This window comes from Balaenoptera physalus (genome assembly GCF_965194825.1).
Source record: "Balaenoptera physalus genome assembly, chromosome: 13".
Taxonomy (NCBI): Eukaryota; Metazoa; Chordata; class Mammalia; order Artiodactyla; family Balaenopteridae; genus Balaenoptera; species Balaenoptera physalus.
In genome coordinates, this window is record NC_138892.1 from 27,545,655 (window position 1) to 27,567,285 (window position 21,631).

Genomic DNA, 21,631 nt, shown 5'->3' on the forward strand with positions numbered 1-21,631 from the left:
TGAAGGAAGTGGCTGGTTGAGTAGGCTAAGTAGCCCTTCTCTAGGTCTGGGAGAGCTGCAGGCACAGATGAAGAGGGTTGGTGACATTTCCCTGGATTTAGAAAAGGCTACCTTTGGATAGTTAATTCTCATGAAAGTGGTTTCCATTTGAAGTATCTTCAAGGACTTAAATCTCTGAGGAAGTAAGAGTGCCAGAATATATGTCTGAAAAGGACTGTTGACCCTAGGGGTTAAAATGCTAGTAGAGAGAAGTATTAATATTACTTAGTTTTTGTTTATTAGAGCTCTGGTTTTAGAGTTCCATAGGTTTTGAGACTCTACTCTTCCCAGCAACTCTTAGTTTTAGTGCATGATTTTGCAGAATGCAGACATTTTGGGAACATACATTCTGCATTGAGATTCTACTATCTGTAGAATGCAGCCCCTGGCTCAGGGAGCTTAAAAGTTAATTGGAACAAAAAGTCCAAATGGAAGTTCTTAAGACTCTTTGTCTATGTTTCCCACTTGCAACTGTGCCTGGATTCCACCCAGGATCAAGTCATTTCTATTTCTCTCTTTAGAATTCTAGCCTATTTTGGTGCCAGATCATTCTCAAACTTGAATACATCTAAAATCGAAATTTTCCTTGTTCAAAAGTAAGAGTTCCTTTCTTGCCTAGCAACTCCTTAACCTTACATTTAAGGAGCTCTTTGTTTTTCAGCCATTATTTGTTCTATGCTATCCTAAGCTGCAGCTTAACTAGACCACAGCCCCAAGTCTTGCTCTGTTTGTGATGCTTGGTTCTTCCTTTCCCACTCACTGAAATCCAACTCCAAATGACTCACGTTGAATCTTAAGCCTGCAGTACCTGATGGTACTTTTAACCTTATTTTATTTCCTTTTTATCAGTCATTTGTCTAACCTCCTGCTGTAGAGCATGTGCCTTACGAAGTGACACTTTTCATCTTTGCATCCCTGTTCCAACTATCATATATGCAAATATGTTCAATGGAATCCATTTCGGGTTACCTTTTGTGAATGTACTGTCCACTTTCACTGCACAAACTGAGTATCCCAGCTACTCTATGGAACGCTTACTTGTTGCCTTGACTGGAAGCCCAACTGTCAAAAGTAAGGGTGGTTGCCCACAGAAATAACTAGCTGGAGAGAGGATCAAGTGACATGAGTTTTAGAAATAAAGGGGCTCAAAATGATCTGCCAGCTTCTGTGACTTCAGGACAAGTTACTTCTGCTACCTAATTTCTTCCTATACAAACGCTAATGCTTATTATTTAGCTCACAGGGCAGAAAGAGATACAATGGGAAAACACATAAAACCACCCCCAAAATAATAAAGACTCCTGCTGTTAGAACATCTTTCCTTCCTACAATAACCTATTCTAAAGTAAGGTCTACTGAGAACCCCTTCAGTACAGACAGCCAGACTAGAACACTGCATAGCTTTTGAGGGTCAAACGGCAATTACTATTTTATTTCAACTTATATTCTATAAACACAACTACAGAAATGAAGATCTCGAAGATCTAAACCAGACATTAAAGCTGGCTGTGCATTATTTAGAGAATTCCAGAGCCTTCCCTCAGAGCATATTCTCTAACAAACCGATTCACTTGGTTTCACAACCTCCAGGTTGTCAAAGTTTTATGTAATGAACTTATTTATCTACTAAATTCTCCAAATCTTGCTCTTTACTTCATTTTATAACGGCACTGGTCTCTTGAGTCGACCAGAGGCTAGGAATTTAGCATTTATTACAGTAGAAACAATTTCAAAGCACAAAAACAACTCATTTATTTGCTAAGGTTAACTTCTGAAGCTCTCCTCAGACTTTGCTTTACCATTCACACAATACAGATCATTTCAATTTCCTCCCATTTCCCATATCTTCCCCTGGGAACTTTTGTTTTTACAAAGCCTGAATTCCAAGTTCACGTTATGGCAAGACTTCAAAGTCACTACTTTCGGAAAGTCTTCCAAGCTCAGCCTCACAAAATCTCACTCATTCAAGCAAATCTCGTGTGCCCAGTTGCTAGAGGCTGAGCCCTGTGCTAAGAGCCCAGCATCAGGAGTAGGGACCCGATGCTGAATTCCGACTCTACCACTTCCTAATTATGTCATTTTGGGCAAAGTACTTATGCTCTGCAACTGTCTCCTCACCTATAAACCTGCTCTAAGAGGATTAAATGTAACAAACTTAAAGGTCTTCAGGCAGTGCCCAGCACCTAGTAAGCACCCAACTAAGAAAATAATTACACAATAGGGAGCCAATCAGGTAAGATTCTTGACCTATCTTGATCACTTCTGGCTACTGTATTATTTTATATTCAAAGTTTGCTTTGTCCTAACATGGTCCTTCCTTCAAGGACCTTCTAATCTTTTTAACAGAATGCACTTAAAGCTTGCTGACTTTGTAAATGCTAAAAACCTTTCCCTCTCTACTTTCTGGCTCTCCTAAATAGGCCCAGTTCAAAGACACCAATTTCCCATGAAAACTCCTTTGGAATTTAAGTTTAACCACTTAGAGACCCCCAACTGAGCACCAGATCAGCACTAAAGGGCTTGGTTTCTTTTCAAAAAATAAAGGCAAGACAAGAGTTTGAAGAGCACCATTCTGAGGCACTTTGATCTTTGTTAGCATAGTAAGAACAACTAAGCCACTGAGAGTACGCTATGTCATACTCACCCTAACTACAGGGACTAGCAATAAGGAAGCCATTAAATTCTCGTCTCCAGCTTTAGTCTGTAATTTTATTGGACATAATTGGTATGGAAGTAGAACTCAGAATGTTAATGCTTTCCCTGTCTAACCATTTTACAAGTGGCAATGCTAAAAGATTTTCATCCGCTACCAATTGACTATTATTGCTCTATGGAAATTTAAAGCAGTGAACCATTTTTAAATTAAATAAATGTAACAAATAAATAAAAACTGTTCTCCAGGAAAACCTCAACGGCCTATCAACCCAATGCTGATGGGTGAATTACAGAAGACCGACTGCAGCTTCCTCTTAGAACAAGACTGCTTCTCTCCAGACGTCAAGCCAAACATAGCAAAGAAGCTCTGATAAATATGCAGAGAGCTAGAGATTACTGTCTGAAAATGGCAACTTTGCCCAACTCTAGTCCATCTTCTCCCTTCTGGTGTGACTCCACATTTTTCACTACCCATCATTCTATAGCCAGAAAACTTTCCAAGAGTAGGCCTCTTTAAAAAAAAAATCAAGTATAAATATGCCAAGTGCTTGTAAGTTAAAGGATCCACTTGAAAGTGGAAATGACAGAACTAGATCGAAAGAGTTTTTATTTTAAAGCACGGGGACTGGATATTCCATAATCATGCCTACATTTATCTGAAACCGCAAACTGCTGTAACAGGGGAGGAAAATGTAACAGAGGCAGAAGGGCTTGGGCTGCAACACTCACGCCATTGCTACCCTCTGTTACAACTCAAGGTTTTATCTCGCTTCACGCTCAGTTCGCAGGTTAAAGTGGTGACTCCCCCTAGGCGGGACCTAGACGGCCCGGGACCTTCCCGGGGGCCAGAAGGCGTCTCGGCCTCCTGTCCTAACCACGACCCAGTGGGAGAGCATAGGGCTGGGCGAGCCCCTTTGTTTCCACAATCAACCCAGAGAAAGGAAGGAAGGCGGGAGGGAGGGAGGGAGAGAAGGAGGGAGTGGGCTAATCCTTTCCAGCCCTGGGGCCAGACGGAGGGTCGGCTGGGAAGGGGATGCAGAAAGGCAAGGGCAAGGGCAAGGACCCTCCTACTCCGGCCAGCCCGAACACCCACCCCAACCCCACCCCGGCGCCCCCGAGCGCGCCGACCGCCCTCACCTCGTCCTCCTGCTCGCTCCGGAAGCACAGGCACGCAGCCCGCTTCTTGAAGCCCTCGCGGTCATAGGTCCGCGTCTGGTTGGGCTTGAACTTCATCATAGAGACGGGCTCTTGCTGCCGCTGCTGCTCCGGCCGCCGCCGCGGGGGCCTGGCCGCCGCCACCCGGCCGGGGAGTGGGGGCGAGGGCGAGTCGGGGAGCAAGAAGGCGAGGCGGCGGCGCGGGGAAGGGCAGCGAGGCCGGGTCAGTCCCGGAGCCGGCGGCCGTTCCGACGCGGTGCAGGGCGCGAGCGCCGGTCACTGGAGCCCGGGTGCCGGGGTGGAAGCGCCGCCTCTGCACGGGCGTCCGCCGCTCTCCATGGAGCCCGCCGCCCGCTCGCCTCCGCTCTCTCCTGCTGCTGCAGCCGCCGCCACCGCCGCCGCCGCCGCCGCCGCCGCCGGAGAAAGAGCGAGGCTCGAGGATCGCGCCACGAGGAGACAGCGGCAGGAACTGGCGCCGACTGGGCAGCAGCGCCGCGGCAGCTTCGCACCGCCCCCTCCGCCCTATTTAAGGGGACCGCGCACGCCCCGCCCCCCCCCCCCCCGGCGCGCCGCCCTGCGCGCGCCTCCGCGCCTGCGTGCCGAGACGGCTGCGGCGGGGGAGGGGCGGTGCGGACGGCGCCTCGGCTTTCAGGCTGCTGGGATTCGTCGGGGCCGGAGGGTTAGAGCTGCAGCTCGGCGTGGGAGGACCGGGCTCCAAAATGCCAGCGAAGGGACAGAGCAAAGACCCTTACCTCCCTGTTTATAAATCCCGTTATTTTCTCTGTGAGGGTCTTAAATAGCCTCTCCGCGAGAGGGGGTCTAACCACATACCTCCTCAGCAAAGTCGCTCCCTGGTCAGAAAATGCCTGGCGGCGTCGCTGCGATGGCAGTCTCCGCAGTGACTGTGTACACGTCCAGAGAGCGCCCGTCAAGTGCGGGGACAGAAGAGAGTGGAGGCCTGGAAAGGTGAAGACGTTGGTTAAGAGGTTTTACTGTTTCTGTTTTGCAGGGGCAGGAAGAAGGCAGATTTCCTTTTTGTTTTTCAGTCTTTGGTTGGGGGTAGCGTCGCTTGTATTCCCTCAAGAGTAAACTCAAGCTTAAACGTTTGTTTGAAGCCCTGGATAACGTCTCTCACTTTGTCCCACCCTCCAGAATGCATTCATTAATGCCGGCAATGGCTAATATCTCCTAAGTGTATCTCATGCTGAGTTAACAGGCACAGCCAGGTGCTGGGGTCACAACGCTAAATAGAGTGGAATGTCTGCTCTCTAGGGGCTACAGTCTCTCGGGGACTTGGGACAGACAACTTTTACGTTTTCATGCAGGCGCCAAGATGGGAGCCAGGAGGCCTGTCTTAGTGTTAAGGAAGGTGGTAAGGAAGCTCAGGGGAGCCCCTCACCCCCTCCATCCTGTCCTGTCCACAGAGCCCGGGCCGCTTAGGTCCAGCCCCATTTAACAGTTCAGTCTTCATTCCTGGAGGGCCTACTGAGTGCCAGGCGCTGGCATCTAAAACCAGCCCCTGCCGTGCCAGGAACGTAGGCACCTGAGAGCAGACAGTCAATCACACAAGTACATGTAAAACGACAAATGTGACAAGGTCTCAGGTGGTAGAGGGTTTTATGGGGAGATTTGACCAGATCTGCAAGTCAGAGAAGGCAGCAGGGCAGGAGCTGAGGCTGAAGGAGGAGTAGGAGCTAAATAGACTGGGAGCCAGGTGAAGTTTTAAGGCTGGGGGAACTGGGACTTATGCAAAGTCCAGAGGGGGAGGGAGTGAGGAGAGTTTGTAGAAATGAAAGAAAAAGGCCAGTGTGCCTGCACCACAGGTGTGGGGAGGTGGGTTCCATCTCTGGCCCAGGGAACTGTGAGGGCTGACCATTCAGAGCCTGGGGGCCCTTGGAGAGCTCAAAGTGGGCATTGGTCTTCTTTTTCTAGGCTCTGACCTCCTTTAGGTTAAGGACTGTTGCATCTAACTCATCTTCTTGCCCTCAGAGCCTAGCAGCTGCAAGTTTGTACAGTGACTTAATGTTGAATAAGTGATTTAAGAAATGAGATTTTTACCAAGGTGCAATTGGAAACCTTATCAAGTCTGTGCAGAGACATTTTCTAAGCCTTAGCTTTCTTAAAGAAACCACTTGAAGTTTATTTCCAGAGTTACAAACAGGGATAGAGCGCAGCTAGTTAGGGACACCAGTACAGCTAATATGCAAATATTATTTTTAGATAATTGGCTCAAATTGATAAAGTGATAGTCTCACTGTAGTCTTTTTAAGTGACGAGGAAGATTACGTTTCTCTTTGCTTAAAACTCTTCAAAGGTCTGGCTTCTAGTTGGCGTTCACTAAATGCTGATTGACTGAATGTTGGTTCACTCAAGTCCTTCCTGTTTTAGTAATTACATGAGCTGAAGCATGAATCAGAATTAACTGGGGAGGAATGAGGAAGATGCCTGGAACCAACTCACCAAAGGCAGGAAAGGCAGCAGCACGAAACTAGTGAGCAGGAGTACAGGGCCCTTTGCTTCCAGCTCCAGCCCATAGGACTTGGTGGAAAAGATCTTGAGTTCAGGTCTCATATGTACCCAATTACTATATGTAGCTTTTCTCACCTCTCAAGTGGGTATAATATGATTTATACCACCTTGTACAAAGCTTAACTAAGATGTCACAGTGGGTCTGAAAATCCTTTAAAACTAGAAAGCATTTAAAGAAACATAAGATTAAGTTATTAACGAGGAAATTTTCATTGGAGATCTCTTTCTCCCTCCTTTTCTCAAGGAGTAAGAGGAGTAATGGAGAGGGCCAGGTGCTTGGGGAGGGCTGCGGATTCTCACACTGTGAGGGAAGGTCTATTTAAAAGGAATTATGCAACAAATCATTTAAAATGAAAAATGTTTTGATACTATGAATAACTACCCCCTCCCCTTTTTGTTAACTGATTAACTTACTATATTATTGCAGTTATTTGAGAGGGACCTAACAGAAAAGGAAACTTGTGTGACTGAAATGAGAGAATAGTGAAAGGCTGAATTATAAACGTTAGGTCTTCATTTTCTTGTGTCGGTTCCTCAGTATTAGGGTGCACACCCCAGCCTGAAGCTCCCTGCTTAGTGTTGTCTAATGCGTATTATGCACCATCTGAAATGTACTGTTCAAAGCTTAGATCATATCTAGTCAGATCACAGTGGAGATGGAAGCAAGGTTGTTTTTCCTCCTCAGGGCCAGTAAGGACTGGGCTGCACCGGCCGGTTCCCTTGGGGATCAGAGTCCAATTTCAGGTTAATCTCTGTTTAGTTCACTTACCACAGTATTGTCTTACCTAGAACTTACTATACACAGAGCCATTTCTTGTACTATTTTCAAATGTTTAGAACACCAGAGAGGGAAACCGTTGAACACTGCCTGTGTAGGATAGTTCTTTTACCTGGGTTCTTTTAACAATGTATTGTTAATAGTAGTAGAGCGTCTTGGAGGCGGTGTGACAGGGATGTGTGCAGGGAGCTTGCTGCCTTCTCTGGTAACTGACTCACACTGTTACCATGAAGTAAGCTCCTCTCCTGATAAAACCAGCTGTGACAAAAGATCCCTTCCTGTGTCTTTCTCATCATAATAATAACCAGTCTTTACAGAGTGTTAGCCAGTGCTGGGTGCTTCTCATGATCTCATGAGTGATCCCAGCAGCAGCCCTATGAAGCAGCTTCTATTTATTGTCCTCGTTTTACAGGCAAAGAAACAGAGGACAGCGTTCTCTCTTTGCAGCCCACATTCTTAACTCCTGCACTGTATTACTGTGTGCTTATCCTGCTTCTTCTATTACGTGGTAATTACTATTTTGTGTGTGTTGTATTCTGGGGTTTCTTTCCATTTTAAAATGAAAAAGGGGCTTTGTTTAAGGTGGAATCTGGAAGAGGCAGTCTTACAATGAGACCTGAAAGTGGAACTCTTGATTAATTTTATATCACCTAAAGTGATTTTTTTTTTCTTTTACCAAAGGCACAGACTAAAATGGAGTGAGCAAAGTTTGAAAATTCAAAAACTTTAAATTAGATTCGAGCTTTAGGATTAAAAATCCTAAGAAGGATTCATCAATCCAACCAGCGTTTGCGAAACTTTAAGAGCAGACTATTTGGGTTGGCCATTTATAATCTTCTCTTTCACTGAAATAGAGAAATGGTTTCCAGATTTACAATCCATTTTCTATTTCCTCAATTCCTATTTACTGTAGGGCACTTTGTTTCAGGAGCATCATGTTTGTACTCAGTTCTCTGTGGCTAATAAAAAAGTTTACAGGGAAGCACACTTCCTCCTTTCCTTCTTTATCATTCAGAGAAAGGTATATGCCAAGTGTTTATCTACTCAGTAAAGGCAATGACTTGACATTTTCACCGACTCCTCCGGGACAGCATTTTGAACTTCTGCTTCATTCGAAGAAGGTTGTTTTTTGCTACATAAACAAAAACAAATTCTGCATTTTTGTTTGGGGGTAAAGGCTAAAAAAAGAATGTTTGCTCATAAGAGAATGCATGTTAATCAGTTGCAATGTATAGACCTTGTTTTGCTCTAGATTCAAACAAACAACAACAAAAGACATTTGGAAGACAATTAGGGAATATGAACACCGAATATTTTATATTAAGCAACTATTGTTACTCTTGGGGGCTGTGATCATGTTTAAAAAGGAGAGTCTTTACCTCTTCAATCAACAGTGACAGTAGAACTAACAACGCAGAAAACATCATGGAGGAATGGAAACAACAACAATATATAAATGATAACAGTGATAGCTAGCATCTATTGAGTGCTTCCTGGGTAACAGTCTGTTCTACATACTTTCCACGTACTCATTTATTCTCCATCATCATTCCCATCTTACAGATGAGATATTGAAGCACAGATGAATTAAGTAATTTGTCCAGTTCACAAAATTAGAAGGTGGCAGTGGAGATAAGAGTTGAACTCAGGATTCCAGAACTATAATTATCATCACAGTGACAAACATTGATGGCAGAACTAATAACCAGAAGACACAATAGCAATCTCTGATGGACGCCTAACCTTCAGCTAGAGACCATGTTTTGTTTAGATAGAGATAACTGGGAGGTAAATTTGTACTCAGAGCTCAAAAGTTTGCAGACCTTGGACAAGTCCTAGGCAACCTGGAAGCTTCTTACACGCCTGAAGATTGAACTAAGTCTTTGAATGCACAACAGGTTCTTATATAAAAGTGAAGGAGAATTTGAAGGAAGGATGTTGTGAAAGTCTAACAAATATGAATTAAAAAAGACTGGAAATTAGTACACTAAAATATTGATAATTGGGTATCTTTAGTGCTGGGATTGTGAGTGATTTGAAAATTCTTATTTATGCTTTTCCTCACTTTCCAACATTTCTACAATGTACATATATTACTTTGGTGATTTTTTTAGGAGGAAAATCTTGGAAGTGATAAAGACAAGCCCTATCTTTTCTCAGACTCCAGCAAAGGTTAATTGCATCTGTTTGTAGTGACTAAAACAGATGCAGTTTTTTTTTTTTTTATACTATAGGTTAACCTACCAGTAGATGTCCCTTAAAAGGAGCCTCTAAAGGATCATGAATCTCTTGAAATTGTACGCAGATCTGTTTGTGTTTGTGTACAAATATGTCTTTTTTAGAGGGGATGAGTTCACAGCTTTCATACATTTTTCAGGGAACCCCTCAATAGGATTAAGAACCACTACCTGAAACGGACCCACCTAAAAATCCTGGACAAGGGCAATAGGAGTCTGAATCTTTTGTTAGGAAGCTAGAGTCAAAGTTGGAATCAGGTGACACTGTCAATAACCCAGATGTGGGGTTCAATAATAAGATATTACAGTCATGGGTTGGTCATAAGCTTGTAAATCAGAATCCAGATGTAGGGACAGAAATTGTCTAGAACCAGGAAAGAGGAACAGATAGAACACAACGAAGGCAGTTTTAGTAAATACCTGTCACGTGAAAAGGAATTAATTTTAGATTTGGGTAAGACAAGAAGTTTCCCAGTAACAGTTATATATCAATATGAGTTAATGTGTCTGAGCTCCCAGATAACTATGTGATTACTCCAACTCTCCTTCCTAAGGGGTCTCTCCATACCCTATGGACAACTTACAAGAGATTCAAGGATGATGGACTCCCTGCTTTCTGTTACTTTCTTACTGCCACCATTACATTTACAAATTGTGTCTGAGGCTTTAAAATCTTCAGGGAGTGACACAGAAAAGTGATTATTTATCATCATCGTCATCCTCATCACCTTGAAACCATATACAAATGCAGATTATTGTAGGGTCAAGATGTTCCACAAAATAATAATAACATTTGGTTTTATAGTTCAGAGAATGAGAATAATTTATTTCAAAGATTGGATGGTTAGTAGGACTGGTTTTCATGGAACACTGGGTGAATTTATTTCTTTAAGTTCAATACAGACATTGTGGCAGGCACTGTGGAGGATACAAAAGATATAGAAGCCAGAGTTCTTAACCTGAAGATGAAATCATGCACCTCAGATTGGGACTTGAACCCACGTGCCGGTACTCAAACCCGGCCAAAACCCAGATTGGGACTTGAACCCATGCGGCTGGGACTCAAACCTGGCCAAAACCCACAGTCTTCCAACTGAGATCACACACCTGGTTTCAGGACTTAATGAAGCTCAGGTTCTTGATGTCTCATTGCAGAAAGAATTCAGTGAGAGACAAAGTGATAAGTAAGAAGTGGATTTATTTAGAGAGAAACACGCTCCACAGACAGAGTGTGAGCCATCTCAGAAGGTGAGAAAGGCACCAGGGTATGGGGTTGTCAGTTTTTATAGGTGTGGGTAATTTCATAGGCTAATGAGTTGGAGGAATATTCCAGCTATTTCAGGAAGGGGCAGGGATTTCCAGGAATTGAGCCTCTGCCCACTTTTTGACCATTATGGTTGGCCTTGGAACTGTCATGGCGCCTGTGGGTGTGTCATTTAGCCTACTAATGTGTTACAGTGAGCGTATAATGAGGCTCAAGGTCTAGTGGAAGTTGACTTGTCTGCCATCTTGGACCCATTTGAGTCTAATCAGTTTATGTAATGTCCTCAGTCTATGTCATTTTTTCAAAGGTTGTGCCCTGTCCTCTTCCCTCCTGTTTCAAAGATACTTGCAGTCTTTCCAGGAAACATGAAACAGTACAAAGTAGTACAGCAGTATAGAGCAGAGCGTTTAATTCAGCGTGGTCAAGTGCCAAATTATAACCACATTCAGAGGCTAGTTGAAGGCTCTTGGAAACTGCTCTTCAACAATAACACACATGTGCATACACACATGCACGCACACACAGACTCCCCCTATTGCTAATGAAAGTAGCTTTCATTATCACTTTTCATTTTTGAAAAGAAAATTAGTAATACATTAAAGTGTTGTGTATAGAAGATGTCTTCTATTTCAGTTTTATGTTCTCCAAGAGTCTTCTGTATTTCAGTTTTCTATAAAAGTCACATTAGTTTAAAAGGCAAACATCCATACACAGATGCATTTTCTACTGACGAATTTTTCAGGCTGAACCTTTATGTATCTAGTCATCAAAAAAAAAAAAGTATTGTTCTACCTTATTTGACAGAGTTTGGAAATGTTAGGATAAATATTCACTTATTTAAGCCACACATAGTGTAGTTTTCTTCTATATTTAAGAGACACACTTGCATTTCCTAGTTTTGTTTGCCATTTAAATGTCAACCATAGTTTTTCAAATATGGTACTATATGTGAAGATTCATTTTTATCCCTTTTAACTTTTTGGAAAAATTAATGGTAAAGTTATCTTTGATTCCTACTTATATGTAGGTTAATTAGATGAGAAAATTTTTAAATTCACATTTGAAGAAACTTAGGGATGTTTTAAGACAGAATACATCAAAATGTGCTTGAGAAAAATACTCAGGGTTTATATGTTAGGTTTGAAACTGAAGTACAAAGCCATTTTGAGATATCTGATCACAGAAGCGCAAGCCATGTCTCCATAGGCTTTCTAACAATACCATTTGCCAAAACCACTGTGACAATCTGTAGGAAAAGGCACACTGGGCCAAAAGACAAGACATCTGGGTTCTGGTGGCAGTGACTTTATTTTCTTCATCTATTTTTTTCTTTCAGAAATGGAGGTATTAATACCTGCCTACCCATCTCTCGGTTTTGTGAAGACAAACTGTGATAATAATTGGAAACACTTTTGGCAAAACAGAATGAACTCAAAATTTTAAGGTAACTTTATAAGAAAAAAACTTGATTTAAGTGAGAATCAAATGAAAGTATAATGAAAATAGCATTTTGTTTTCCCCAGACTGCCACAAAAATCCAGGGAAATTAGGTTTTAGGGAGACCCTAAATTCTATATCACTTTCAAAGCATTCCTTCCCACAGTGTGATTCCAGCCATGTGGATTCTGTGCAATAACATCTGCCCCCTACTCTGTTGCTGGTAAAGTTTAAAGAGCATAGGAAAAGATGAATGATTTGGTGAAAGACAGTTAGGGTAGAAAGGAGATTGCTGTCAACAAATGGCTGTTAAAGTTCTTTGTTTAAGAAAGTGTTCCACCTAAGGACTTGTGGCAAAGCTTATCAGACAGTCTAGTCACCATCAAAAGCAGCGATGGGAGAAAAACTCTGCGAGGTGTCACATGAGAGCCTGAGTTTTCTTTTTCCCAACTGCATGTCTTTACACCACCTCTCATTTATTTGTACTCCTTGTTCAACATTCCTCTCTTCCCCCAAAGCCTTCCTAGAACTGGTCCCACCTTCAAGTCAACAGAGGCTTAAATACATTTTTCTTGAGGAAATTTCAGAGTATTTCCTGCTTTTGTCCATAATTCATGATATTGTACCTATTTTTCTTGGCTAAAGGAAACCAATGGCTACGGTACATTCTAAACTTTTCTCCTACTGCTGCCTACACCTTCTTGGAGGAGTTCTCGTTTACTCATTGCTGGTATTGAGAGCTTTTAAAAGGGTTAAATCCATATTATTATTCCAAAATATTTGAAAAAAACCAAAATGTCTAGTAGTAGAGAAATGGTTATATAAATTACAATATCCACTTCAAAGTCTACTATGTAACTATAAAAAACTGTTTAAGTAGTTTCTAAAAACAAGGCAAGAACTTGTTACAAAGTTAAAGTGTAAAAAGTACATACAATATAGTCATAATTATATATAGATCCTTGAGTATAGGTGGGGTTTTTTTCTTTATGCTTTTCTGTATTTTCCCAGTTTTCTATCATGAGCATGTTTGTTTTTATGTTAGAATAGAGTGTCTCTATTTCTTTTTTTTTCTTTTTTTAATTTTTTAAAAAAATTATTTATTTATTTATTTATTTATTTATGGCTGTGTTGGGTCTTCGTTTCTGTGCGAGGGCTTTCTCTAGTTGTGGCAAGCGGGGGCCACTCTTCATCACGGTGCGCGGGCCTCTCACTATCGCGGCCTCTCTTGTTGCGGAGCACAGGCTCCAGACGCGCAGGCTCAGTAATTGTGGCTCACGGGCCCAGCTGCTCCATGGCATGTGGGATCTTCCCAGACCAGGGCTTGAACCTGTGTCCACTGCATTGGCAGGCAGATTCTCAACCACTGCGCCACCAGGGAAGCCCCTCTCTGTATTTCTTCCCCCAGCCAAATCTTAATTGCTTTCACATTGGTTAATAAGAATAAAAGCATGTGTAATCCCAACAATAATGATTTAAAAAAATTCTGGTGTACAACGAATGAGTTCACTCCAGACCATTCACCTTTAAGTCAGAGCTAGAGCTCAGCCTGTTACGTGCAAAGTAGGAAGTGGTGAGGTTACTGTAGCTTTGTGGTTGACTTCATTTAACCTTAGCCACTGCAGGCATAGATACCTCGAAAGCCCCCCCATTACTGCCCTCCCCTTCATCCTTCACTATCTCTTCCCTTTCCAACTTCCCATTTTATTTCCATGCCTCTCCAATGACTTAAATCAATGGACAGGAAGGGAGGAAAAAAATGAAGCAGGTCAAACTTAAAGGTATTGGAAAGATTCTTTTTTCCATACTTCTATCTCTGCAGGTAGAAGAGATCCCTTTGGACAAGTTCTGAGAAATAGAACTATTTCATGTGAATGAGCACTCAACTACTTCAGCCAATGGAGCTTGTGACCCAGTTGTGGGAGTGGAGTTGAGTTCCCTTTTATTTCTTAGAGTGACTTTTTAAAAGGTACTGGAGCATGTAACAGTTTCTTTCTTCCTTTCTCTCTTTTGAAGACTAAAAATTCACGATAATAATTAATATTACCCAGTTAACATTTTGTGAAATTGATCAAGGCCTAAAGCAGCTTTTCTGGCATAAGATTGTTGCAATATCATATTCACTAAAGGTTTCGTGGGCAGAGACTGTCTAAAGACATAGAGTAGTGCATATTCAGAGGCCCCCTAAAATCTCCATTAGCTCTCTAAGGACACCCAAAATTAACACCAAAAAAAAAAAAAATGTGTTCTGTGATATTCAAACAATATTTTCTCAATCTTTAAAATGTTGAGGAGGAGGACTTCCCTGGTGACGCAGTGGTTAAGAATCCACCTGCCAATGCAGGGGACATGGGTTCGAGCCCTGGTCCGGGAAGATTCCACGTGCCACGGAGCAACTAAACCCATGTGCCACAACTACTGAGACTGCGCTCTAGATCCTGTGAGCCACAACTACTGAGCCCATGTGCCGTAAGTACTGAAGCTCAGACACCTAGAGCCTGTGCTCTGCAACAAGAGCCACCTCAATGAGAAGCCCGCGCACTGCAACGAAGAGTAGCCCCCGCTCACCGCAACTAGAGAAAGCCTGCAGGGCAGCAGGACCCAACGAGGACCCAACGCAGCCAAAAGTAAATAAATTAATTAATAAATTTAAAAAAAATGTTGAGGAAAACTGTCTCTAGGAAAAGTTTGCCTTTGCTGTTTATTTTGTAGCATATAATTTGTGCAATTTTAGACAAGTCCCCTAAGTACTGTCTAGTAGGGAAGAAAAATAAATGGTTGCAGGTTGAGAAAGAAGAACAATAATGGATGTAGAACAATAACAGATGTATGTCCAGAGTACTACTCTCCCTGGGTCTCCAGGAAGGCTGGCAGCAGAGGTCTTAAAATGAGAGTGTCCAGGCAAGATAGGGAAAGAAGACGGGCCCAGGCTAAGGGAAGGTCATGTTCAAAAGCACTGCTGTGTGAAAGAGAATCTTCAGGAAAACGAAAGCTGCTTGATGAGAATAGCTGAAGACAAGGCCAAAGAAGCAGACACTAGCTACCTCACCGACTTAAATGCAGGCTAGTGAGTTTGGACTCTGTTGTGTAGACAGAAGTATCAAAATGACTTCAGAAAGAGTTTTACTGAGCTGGTGCAGCTGTTGTAAAATAGTTTTCGGTTTGAACGCCTTTAAGTGGGACAGGTCTTTTCCAGGTCCTTAGTGCCTCTTACTTGGCTATATCAAATCACGACTTCACATATTTAAATACCGAGCAGTGAAGGTATTTAAATACCTGGTAGTGAAGGCATTGTCTCAAGACACCTCTGGGTAGATGATGGAGAGCAAAGGACGGACTGGAATAGGGCAATGGCATGATGCCATTTGTAATTTGGGAAGGTCAGCCATGCAGTAAAGTAGAGAACAAGTTTTGTGACGGTGGCACAAACTGGAGGGAAAGGCTGGTCAGAAAGATTATTTAGAAGATAGAATCTGTAGGACTTGGTAACGGATCATGTGTGGAAGATGAAGGAGGAGGAAGTATAAAATGGCTTCTAGGTTCTTGCTCTGGTAAAGGGGTAGATTGGGGTGTCATTTACTGAGATGGGGACTTTGCAAAAGAAGTAGCAAGGTAGAGGCAGTGCAGGGATGTTCAGTTTGAGACCAGGTAAGTGTGAGGTCCTGTGGGACATCTTTGGCAAGCTGTCCAGTGGGCTAGTTAGATGGATCCTGTGGGCATCCTTGTCCAGATCCAAGCCAGGTTGTTGAGTGCAAACTTCTCTTAGTACGGTTTGTTCACCAGCTTCCTTGGCTGTATCCCAAGGAAAGGCTGGATTTCTGTTTTCACTTGTTCCCACCTACCACAGTTCTCAATTTGTATCCATCATGCAGGGGTTTTAAGGAGGAGGAATGTAATTTTGTTTCATCTTCTTTACCCATCAACTAACTGCCCCCAGGTGGTTTGTGCTGTTATTGTTGGGAGGTAATTGTGCCTGCATGGGTAACCACCCAGCAGCCCATGCTGAGATTCCTGGGCTGCATGTGAACATGAGCTGCTACCATCCAGAGGTGGCAGACACCCAGCCTTGGCCATGAGCACACCTGGCACAGAAGGCTTCCCTGTCCCATAATGATGGGTTAATTTATCTGTAATAGGCTTACTGGAGTGGGTGGGGCTCAGGCCGAGCTGCTTATGGGGTTGGAACTAATGGCATAACTATTCTTAGAAGCTTGGCAGGACACATGCCATAAAACATTTGCTTTGCCTTCTGTGATTTGAAGCTTCCTCCTCTGGACCTAAGAGGCGTTTGGGTTCTATAAATAAGATCTGCTTGGGACTTCCCTGGCGGTCCAGTGGTTAAGACTCCACAGTTCCGCTGCAGGGGGCAATGGGGAAAATAAGATCCCACGCGCCTTGTGGCTCGGCCAAAAAAAAAAAAAAAAAAGATCTACTTAATGCATGCCTCAAAATGACCAAATTCTTGCTGTGGCTTTGGCATATGAAGCTATCTGAAAGTTGAAACAAATGACCAGCCAGTGCAAACCATGAAGGACCTCCACCAGGGAGGGATACTCAGTGGCATCCCTCCATGGAAACGTAGGGCTCTGTGAACCTCAAGGTGGCTCCTTGATGCTTTGGGTAATCCACACACTACCCTTTGAGGTAGTGGGAAGGAAAATCTAGATTAAGGGCAAGAGAGGGTCATTGTAGCACATTTGAATATGTTTGTATATTTGGGTTTATTTTAACTATTAAAATGCTGGTTGACAAGTTGAAAAAAAAGAAAAAGTTAAACAAACATAATTCTACCACCCAAAAATCCTCTCCAAATCCTTTTCTGCATGTACATGTATAAACATTGTTTTCATTATAAAATTGAGATCATGTACATTTAGAGGTTTTGTTCCTTATTTAGATAGAGGTATACTTTACATAAAGTGGAATATAGAGATGTTAAGTGTATATTTTGATGAGTTTTGACGAATGTGTACTCGCCCTGTTCCTCCTCCTCCCCCTCCATCCATATTCCAAGGTTAGAACATTTCCATCAATCCAGAAGGTTCCTTTACCTCTTTTCAAATCAGTCTGCTCTCTTCATCTGCTCTCCACCCTCTCAGGCAAACACTCTTCGGATATCTATTGCTACAGATTGGTTTTGCCTGTTCTTAAAGTTCATATAAGTGGAAGCATATAGTTACATAGAGTTTTGTATTGTTTAAAAAAGAAAATAACTAGTAGCATTTGTGATCCATTTCCATTTCAATAATATTTATCCACAACATCACTTCTAATGGGAAAATAATACTGCTTTTTTACAAATGTACTGCACCGTATTTAGTTAAGCAGTTCCTATTGATGGATATTTTGATTTCTTTAATTCTCTCTCTTCCTCTCTCCCTCCTTCTTTCGTTCCTTCCTTGCTATAATGATCATCCCATATATCGATATCATTATAGGCAAGACTTTGCACACAAGGCAACATGAGTTTACATTCCTAGGAGTGGCATTACTGTGTAAAGTGCATATTTAAAAAAAAACACACTGTAGGGACTTCCCTGGCAGTCCAGTTGTTAAGACTCCGTGCTTCCACTGCAGGGAGCCGGGCTTTGATCCCTGGTTGGGGAACTAAGATCCCACGTGACACGCGGCAGGGCCAAAATGTAAAAAAAAAAACAAACAAAAAAAACCACACTGTAAGGAATATTGCCAAATGGCCTCCAGAAAGACTGCCTTAGTTTATTTCCTAGTATTGTTAAAACTTGTTAAGTTTGTTTTCTCACACCCCCACCAACATTAAGAATTGGGGGGAAAAGTCTTTTATCTTAGTCGATTTCATAGTATAAACATGATATCTCATTTTAGTCTGTTTTTTTAAATTATTAATGAGGTTGAAGACTTCTTCTGAGGATTTCATTTTGTCATTTTACAGTGAAAGTAAATGGTCTTTTCTTAAAAAAGTATATTTTCCAAATGACCAGTAAACTGGTTATGGAAAAAAAAATTATCCTATTAAAGATGGGAGGATAAAAAATAAATCAATAAAAAAAACCACCAGCCAAACTTTCTGTCTCTGTTACTTTTAGCCAATGGCCTTATTCTATAATGATTGACACTGGCCTTATTCTGTAATTGCTTTTTGAGTAAGGCTTTTATTTTCAATTACTCTTAGAAAGGTTTTGCTTCTGCTTGAGGAAAAAAATAAATTCAATTTTGGATGACCAGGTTTTTCAGTAAAAGTTAATCCAGTAAGGGTACTATAAACCAGGACATACCTTTGATATTTTCAGAATGATTAAGAGAGAGCCAAATAGCCAGTGTAGCCACTTGATTTTTGCCATGTTGTCCAGCAACAAAGTTAGTTAATGAGGTTTGAAAACACTCCAACCTTTTGTGTCAAATCCCAGGGTAGGCTGATACTATCCTGTTAGTACATTGTCATTTTATTTCAAACTGTAATTATCATCACTATCAACAAATATAAACAAAGAGATCCACCTTGTCTAACATTTTAATGAGAACCATTGGTATTTTTGTTATAGCTCAATTAAACTTGGGATAGCTCAGATCCTTATTTGTAGAATTGAGGGTTGCTTGAATTTACCTCAAAGGTCACTTTGAGACCTAAAACTCTTAAGACATAGAAATTTATTACTTTCATAGTAATGTCAGTAATATTTCTACAATAATAGAGATTAGTAAATAGCACTTTGATAAGTTCTTGTTTTTGGAATGTCCGCAGAGCCTTTTAGAGATTCATTAAGCATGTAGGCAGTAGGAGAGAGTGGAGGTTCTGGAGTTGTAGGCAGTTCTAGGTCTGAAACCCAGCTCTACCGCTTACTATCTGTGTGGCCTTCAGCTAGTTACTTAACCTCTCAGTTTCTACATTTGCTCATTTGTTAAGTGGGGATAGTAATACTGTCTGTCTCATGGGATGTTGTGAAATAAATATTAAGCGCTTAAATCATTGCCTGACACATAGGAAATACACAGGATATGGTAACTGCTATTATTTGTTATCATCATCATCATCATCAACAACACAATCAGGAATGTATAGAATCAAACAGAAGAAACCATCGCTTTATCATTCATCATTCTATTCTAATTTATATTTGAAGCTTTTCGACTGGTTATTCATATTATCAAATATACAATAAATCTGATTCCCTCATCCTATCTGGAAGGATATGTTAATAGAAATCTTTCTCTATCCCTTGCAGGTTCTTCTTTCTAACTAATCTGCCCTCTTGAATTGGTGGTGTCTAAGGCCATTCATGTTGTGATGGTCCAGCTGGTCTGGAAGAAAGCCTAGAACCCCTTGTGACCTGAATGCACCCACTTCCCAGACCACTCCCCTTCTGAGTCCTTGCTACAATGATGATGGAGAGACCACCCAACAGATCTCCAGGTGCAATTGCTCTCTGCTTCATATTCCTAGAGAGATTGATGTGAACCACTTGTATGTGGCCCTGAAGCTTCCCTTCAGTGTCTTTCTACTAATCCCTCTCTGACTTTATGTGACTTGACCTGAAGTGTCCCCTGTTGTTTTTAGGACCCTGTTGACTGTCATCTCTAGCCCTCCCTTCACTCTTTCACCAGTAATAGCATCTGTGTCTTATAGTTATAGTTAATTATATATGGGTCTGTCTCCCTTGCTGGCCTAGATAAGAAGTTCAGTAATTGTGTACCTAACAGATGAATTAATGCATGAAAAAAATAATTTCCATCCTTAATAGTGATGTTCAGAACTAGCCCAAGACAAAGTTTTCAGAGATCTCACAAATACTTCCTTTCACTGCTTCAAACTTTGGAATCTGTCCTACTTCCCCTACCAGGAGGGTTTCCTCATGCTTACCTTTCTCTGTCATGTACTCGGCCTGAAGCTCTGTATGTGTTACCTTCACTACAACCCTGGAGAGTTTTCCTATTTTCTTCATTTTACAGATGAGGACACCTGAAGCTCACAGAGATGGAAAGCAACTAGCCCAAGACTCAACATTAGCAAATGGATTGGATTCCAGGTTTGTGGACCCCAGAACCCATTGCACTTTCCACCATACTACACTGTCTCCAGAAGGAGGACTGGCAGGTGGTGAGGTCTGCCATCTGACTGTCCCACTGTCTTAGGTGTATATAGGTGGAACTCCAAAGCTTTCACAAATATGTAGTACTGTTTTGAGGTGTGGGAGAAGGTGGATGGTAGAGTCTGTTTTCCATGTGGCAGAAGAGTTTAAAATGTCACCACAAGCTTGTCATTGATATTTAAGTTCTTTTTGGTTCAAGGAATTGTTTCCTATTAAAACAATTAAACTTACTTGGGAAGAGTGGGGCATCTATGGTAAGTAATTTGTATACCTTATCAGTTCAAGCCCAAATGATGTAGGTTAAGACAGTGAATATATATATATATATATATATATAAATATATATATATATATATATATATATATACACACGTATATATATACTTATATATATTTAATTTATATATAATATAAACATATACAAATACTTATATAAATGATTATATATTATTTATACTTATATAAATATATATAGTTATATAAATTCTATACATATAGAATATATAGTTACATGTATATATAGTTTTATTTATATAGAGAGAGTGTTATATAGAGTTATCTAACTCCTGGACATGTGTTGTCCAGAAATGTGTTAAATTAGTTCATTTTTTTTTCATCTTTTGGAGCAAAAGATGAAAAATATCTCCTTAAATATAAGGAGATATTGTTATTTAAAGGAATCCAAAGAAGAATTTTAGTATTTTAATTTACTAGAGGATTAATCTGGTAGATGTACGCTTTGGTATTTTTATCAGGGCTGCATTTGTACATGAGAGTAGCTTCTTTTTTTTTTTATTCTAAAGCAATACATTAATATTAAGTTAAAGCAATAAGATTTCATAATTTTCATTTTTGCTGTTTTAGAATGGTCATAGTGGGCTCGATGAAATATTTCTAGAAAGATGTAAATACCATATTGAATCTTTCTTAGTAATGTCAAAGATGTTAGAAGTATTTTTTTGACAGAAATATCAAAATAAGAGCAAGATTACTATTGTTTGGGTTTATGGGGAGAAATAGTTTCTTGTTATAAAGGAGTTAATGACTGGGTTTAGTGGTGTGAGGCTCTAAGAAAAGCATTATTTAAATCAAGAATAGCCAGACAGGAGATAAATGCACATCATTAGATGCAATTGCTACATAAGTGGTCTTTTTGTTTTAGAGAGTGCAGTTTATAGTAATTAAAAAAAAATCCCCCAAATGCCATTTTCATTGTTTATTCCATTTGTTTGCTTTCTGTGTAATTGAATTTCACACAAAGGAGAGAATGAAAACTATTTTCAGGTGCATCATTGTATTTTCTACAGATTCTTTAATTTTAGAGCTTAGCTCTTGGTAATTATTCTCCAGGGCATATATTTGCGTGTGTGTGTGTGTGTGTGTGTGTGTGCGTGTGTGTGTGAGATGAGATTCGAAGAAGGAGAATGACATTTTTTTTTTGAAACCAACCTTTGACTTGATTGAATGTTAC

At 41.1% G+C, this 21,631-nt stretch overlaps 2 protein-coding genes across 5 annotated transcripts in view; one reads left to right on the forward strand and one right to left on the reverse strand.

Moving 5' to 3' along the window:
* NUDT4 (nudix hydrolase 4) overlaps positions 1 to 3,963 on the reverse strand; it is a 35,869-nt gene extending 31,906 nt beyond the window's left edge. For all 4 annotated transcript variants that reach the window (XM_082419146.1, XM_082419145.1, XM_082419144.1 and 1 more), the window contains exon 1: positions 3,832 to 3,963. In XM_082419146.1, the coding sequence (XP_082275272.1) occupies positions 3,832 to 3,930 (99 nt within the window). In that variant the 5' untranslated portion in view covers positions 3,931 to 3,963. The remainder of the gene's footprint in view (positions 1 to 3,831) is intronic.
* LOC309641311 (uncharacterized protein) overlaps positions 1 to 21,631 on the forward strand; it is a gene marked incomplete at its 5' end in the record, with an annotated part of 127,645 nt that overhangs the window by 4,882 nt on the left and 101,132 nt on the right. The window contains one exon of the mRNA XM_082421162.1: positions 3,899 to 20,097. Coding sequence (XP_082277288.1) covers positions 3,899 to 4,615 — 717 coding nt within the window. The 3' untranslated portion in view covers positions 4,616 to 20,097. The remainder of the gene's footprint in view (positions 1 to 3,898; positions 20,098 to 21,631) is intronic.